At 50.8% G+C, this 5,488-nt stretch overlaps 1 protein-coding gene across 1 annotated transcript; it reads left to right on the plus strand.

Annotated features, from left to right (window-relative positions):
* The first annotated feature begins 343 nt into the window (after positions 1-343).
* MSC (musculin) lies at positions 344-4,218 on the plus strand. Its single transcript, XM_048940099.1, has 3 exons — positions 344-2,618; positions 3,169-3,260; positions 3,392-4,218. The coding sequence occupies exons 1-2, from the start codon at positions 1,314-1,316 to the stop codon at positions 3,253-3,255; spliced, it is 1,392 nt and encodes a 463-aa protein (XP_048796056.1). The 5' UTR covers positions 344-1,313; the 3' UTR covers positions 3,256-3,260; positions 3,392-4,218.
* Positions 4,219-5,488: the final 1,270 nt, after the last annotated feature.

Genomic DNA, 5,488 nt, shown 5'->3' on the forward strand with positions numbered 1-5,488 from the left:
GCCTTTCCGAAAGTGTGAGTGCACTTTTAGGTGGGAGCGAAGTGACTCCGGGTGCTCTGCTGAGTTCGATGAGAGGACAAACGCCGAAGGAAAGTGTTACTTAAGGCACTTTATCGAGAACACATCTCTCTCCTCCGCCCTGCTTTGTCGCTGCCAACACCCCAGAGAGTGAACGCTGCTTTTAGCGGCTCCCCCTCCTCTTCCCAGAGATAACCTGACTTTTACGGACTTGGCCTCTGGAGTTTTTTTTTTTCTTTCTTTCTTTTTTTTTTCTTTTTCTTCCTGCTGCACTTTTACTTCAGAAAAAACATAAAAGCTGTTTTTCTGTCCTACCACATCCCGGCTACCCGCGGGCTGCCGGCCCCGCTGCCCCGCACGGAGGGAGGATGGAGCAGAGGATGCTGCCCTCGGAGCGCAGCGCGGGGCGAGCTGTGTTCTAACTTAGGAACGGGGGAAAGGGAAAGGGATTGTACCTAATAACGGGCGTGAAACGCTTCCTCCGTGTACCAGGGGGCATTTCCCCTCCTTCAGCACGCGGAGAGCCTAAAGGATCAAAGTCTTGGCTAGAGGATAAATGGGAGCATGATGTAATGCCCCATCAAAAGCCTTGAAAATGATCCTGAATCCGGAAAACGATACCTTGGCCGAGGTCGCGCTAATCAGAGGTTTGGTGGATATGAGAGGAATCCGTTTTGCACAGCTTCTTTGGGTGTAAATCCGAAGTCGAGGCTCACTCTCAGTTCACCCAGTGGCACTTCCCATTGCCTGCACGAACCAAGGTGCAGGCAAAGATGATCTGAGAATTTGGCCATTCCTTTATTTCCCAGCCCCCCTCTCTGCCCCATCCCGACATTAAAAGAGACGAAGTATTCATTCTACATCGCCTTTAACCGGCTGAGGAAGAGGTGGGTGCGGAAGGTGAGATTTTGCCATTGTGGCTTTTGAGACCGGGTACGATTTTCTCCTTTGTTTAAAGAAATTCTGCACTTTCTCCCATTAATCTTTAGCAGGGAAAGCGTTCAGCCCGCACCTGTATAAACAACCCGGACTACGGGGGGGGGGGGGCATAGGGGGAAGTAAACCTATATCTCTCCCTCTGCAGTACCTTTAAATATATATATATACACATACATATATGTTTGTATCGATATATATGTATGTATATAGGGGTAATGTAGGCGAACTAGGGAGGCCAAGCAACCCCCAAGGCTGGCGTGCTCCCCTTTCTCATTGCCAGCGAGAGCATCTCAGTGTCAACCCGAGTTCAAGAGATCCAGTTGCAGGACCAGCCGCGTGTTTCGGCGCTTCAAGCAATGTCAAGTTTCCCTTGGAAGGGTTGCTCCCAACCCGGCTCTGATGTGGTTCTGGCCCCAGCGGGCGAAGCCGAGGTTTACACAGCGTTAAGTGGCCGCGGGCCGCGGAGCGCTGGGCGAAAGCACGGCCGCGGGTGCCAGGAAAGTCGCTCTGCGGCAGCGGGAAGGTTCCACTTAACTCGGGAGGGAAATGTAAGGGGAAAAAAAAAAAAAACGGGAGCGAAATTTCGGGACAAGATCTTTCCACCTGTTGTAGTCATTAGGTTCTTTTCTATTCTGTGTAGTGGAACTGTTATTCTGCTTAACTGCGCGCAGACAGGGCCGGGAGGGCAGTGGGGAAGCAATGTGTTGCTTATTCATCCTGGGAAGAGGCGGCGTCAAGGGCGCGGGAGGGATGCACCTCGGGGGCTCTTCTCGTATCCCCCTGTGGAACGTTTACCCGAGCGTTCACCCGTCCTTTTCCCCGCGGGGATCTCCCGCAGAGCCCGATACCCCGCAGCCCACCGGGCGGCACCGCGCCCCTCCGCGCGGCGCCGCTCCGGGAGTTGCGGGAGGCACCGCCCCACCGCGGGGCTCGGCCGGGGGCTGCCCCCTCCTCCTCCCCCCGGCCCGGCCGCCTCTCGGCCCCGCGGCCGCCGCTATATAGCGCTGTGCGGGGGCGCATCCCCCCGCCGCGCCCCCCGCGCCCCCGCACGGTCTCTCCGCGGCGGGGCCGCCCCGCGCTGCCCGCAGCCGCTTCGGCCGCCAGCCCTGCCTCCGCCGCCGCCGCCTCTCCCCCCAGGGGCCATGTCCGCGGGCTCCGGGAGCGAGACAGAGGAGCTGCCCGAGATGGACCTGCGGGCGCTGCAGCTGGACTACCCGGCGGCGGGCAAGAGGCAGCCCCGTGGCGAGCTCTACCCCTCTGGGGACAACTCCTCGGCGGCGGAGGAGGAGGAAGAGGAGGAGGAAGAGGAGGAGGAGGAGGAGGACGGCGAGGGCAGCTGCGCGGCGGGGGCGGCGGGCTGCAAGAGGAAGCGGGCGAGGGGCAGCGGTCCCGGGGGCAAGAAGGCGCCGTCGGGGCCGCGGGGGCCGGCGGCAGAGGGGAAGCAGTCGCAGCGCAACGCAGCCAACGCGCGGGAGCGGGCGCGGATGCGAGTGCTGAGCAAAGCGTTCTCCCGGCTGAAGACCAGCCTGCCCTGGGTGCCGCCCGACACCAAGCTCTCCAAGCTGGACACGCTGCGCCTGGCCTCCAGCTACATCGCGCACCTCCGGCAGCTGCTGCAAGAGGACCGCTACGAGAACGGCTACGTGCACCCCGTCAACCTGGTACGGGATGCCGGCGGGGGAGCCCGGGAGTCCGCAGCGCTCGGGTCGAGCCGCTGTCCGGGCATTGCTGGCGGCGCTGCCCCGGGTGCCGGGTCCGGGCGGGTGCTGCAGGTCCGGGCAGTGGGGGGAACCCCGGAAAGGTCAATTCCTCGGGTATGAAGCGAGTGTTATGTCCGAGAAAGGAGCAATTCGCAGTCCAAAACCAAGCGCCCGCGAGGGTATGAAGTTGGCTCACGTAGCGTTTCCGAATAGTTTCTAAATCTTGTGTTTATAGAACGATGCAAACAGTCGCAAAGCGAGATGAGTGTTGCATGCCTGATGAGAACAATTTGTTGCACGTCGCAGCATTACGTGGAGAGTTTCATTATAATGAAAATAACGTAATGAAAATATTTGTTAGAGGAAGTCAGCTTTCTCGGTGCTTCCCGCAGGGACTAAAACACGATGACGTGTTTGCAAGTGAAGTAGAATTAGACATCTATCAGTAATAAAGCTCTGGTTTCACACTAGGATGAACTTTTTAACGCCAAATCCCTCTTTTTGCTTGCAGACTTGGCCATTTGTGGTCTCAGGACGACCCGACGCTGACACCAAAGACGTCTCTGCCGCCAGCAGATTATGTGGAACTACCGCTTAGCCAAAGTAATTTTTTTTCCCTTGTCGATCTTTTTTTATGGGCTGGATCTTTTTAAGAGCTATGATTTTATCGGCTCAAGACCCAGAGATGGGGACCAACCCCCATCTCTATGTGTTAAATCTGTGTTTCCCCTCAGTTCTTTCCCTTAGAGCTCTGAGGGAAATCTATTTAAAGCAGTAAAGGAAGGAGACGCTGGAAAGGAGAGCTGTTATGAACTGTCTGCAGCCGCTGAAGTCTGAGATTTGGAAAAGCCCTTCTTGGGCTTTGCCATTTGTGCCGCTGCCTGAGGACCTGTTGTTCTGAGGCTGTTAAACTAATGGAAGAGGAACAGAATGTTATAGAATTAACAGCATGGATCAAAACGCAACTCTACAAACTAACCCCAAACAGTGTTATTTGTATTCTAAAGCAAAGCAGTATTTTAGAGTAGCTTTGAAACTCAGATTTATAATATATTTTGATGGCTTTTGTATTCACGGGTCGGGTTTACTGCAACTATGCAAGAAGTGTAACCATTCTTTGTTTTTGTCCTTTTAACCAGAGTTTTCTTGAAAATGTGTAAGCAGCTACATTCTGCATTTAGGCTACCACCCAATGGAATGAAACTAATTCCTTTGGTTATGCCTCGAAGTGCCACATGTAACAATGTGGGACTGTCCCCAAGATGTGGCAAAATTTCTACATCTTAATACGGAAGAGAAATTCTGCTCACTGAAAGGCCGGGGTGCATGCGCTGTAAAGAATGAATTGTGTGATGCTGCAATACAGCAAGGATTCACAAGGTGTTAAACATTTCTTCTACACTGCTACGCTTCCCTTTGATAAGTTGACCCTCAAATGAGTTCCAGTAATGTTTCTTCACTAATCCGAATGCTGTAATAAAAGGAGGATGCCATCAAATAAGTTGCAAATGTAAATAACTTTATTTTTTTATAAATGACATTAAAAGCTTGGTTACAGTGACTAACAGTACTCTGACAGTGTGTGGCTGCTTTAATGTAGGACAACCTTTGCAGTGCAGATCCTTGGAAGCCTATTCTGTAGGTATACCCTTCTCTTCCTTATCTCCTGAGAGCAGATACATCTCCAGCAGCAGACAAGGACACTTTCACCCCAACCTGCTCACATTAGGTACAGTACTATGATAATCATCAGAGAAAAACACAGTTTAACACCCTATGGAATTTATTATCATAATCTTTTCTTTGAACCAGGAAAATAAATGCAGATATGAAAATTATTTCAGTCATTTGCTCTACTTCAGAACATGAAAGATAGAGCAACAGCTCCTTTGCAGTTCATCAATTTCCCTTTTCCATCTACAGTTTTGCTTTTATTTGTGTTTGTGCAGTGGGATAAGCAGCGGAGTTGTTCCAGTTGGACGCAGACTTTTCCTTCTTTAAGACCAAAACACCCGAGAGAAGGCTTTCTTCTGCTCCAAATATTTTCTCAGAGGTTACTTCATTGTAAGGGAGAAGGCTGAATTGCTCTGGAGAACAGAAGGCCTCCTCTACATCATTTAAGCAGCCAGGAAGGAGAAGCATTTGCTTAACAATATGAGTTTAGCCTGGTTTCGGATCATCTCACATTGCAAATTTCTGTTTTCAGAAACTGTCTAGAAGCCCAGGACTGGCTTTCAGTAATATCTGTCATACAGATGAAACTGCAGAAAAGTGTTATTTTCCCTGAAAGATATGAAATAGTCCATAGCCACTGAACAACAGAATGAGAGCTTAATCCAGGATCTGCTGAAATTCTTTTCTGTGATTTGAGGGCAAGTTGTACTGGGACTGCAGCCCAATTTATCTATTAGTTTTACCCAGAGAGAGGCTGTGAAGAAAGGGGTATCCTAAGTGGTAGCTGTGCCACTGAGGGAGGACCCCAACCAATCGTATCTATAAAGCTACATAAAAAGAAAACAATATGAACAGTAAATCAAAAAGGAAGGACTTATAGAAAAGCATAAGGCATAAGAAAACTCAACTAATGTTTATCTGAACCCCAGAGAAAAGATTATTCAGCAATTTAACTGAGGTGCCACTTGAGATCATCTGAGTTGTGATACCGAGCTGTTTTTGGCCTTGATCCCAGCTGTAATTGGGTAACGACTCCAGGAGATCGGAAAAACAAGGAAAGCGTGGAGAACTTTAAACAGTATAGAAAGGTCCATGTGAAATGATGGAAAAAAATGTTCAGGGTAAATTCCCAAATATGAAATAGGTTATATTAAGTA

The sequence above is a fragment of the Lagopus muta genome, chromosome 3 (genome assembly GCF_023343835.1).
Source record: "Lagopus muta isolate bLagMut1 chromosome 3, bLagMut1 primary, whole genome shotgun sequence".
Taxonomy (NCBI): domain Eukaryota; kingdom Metazoa; phylum Chordata; class Aves; order Galliformes; family Phasianidae; genus Lagopus; species Lagopus muta.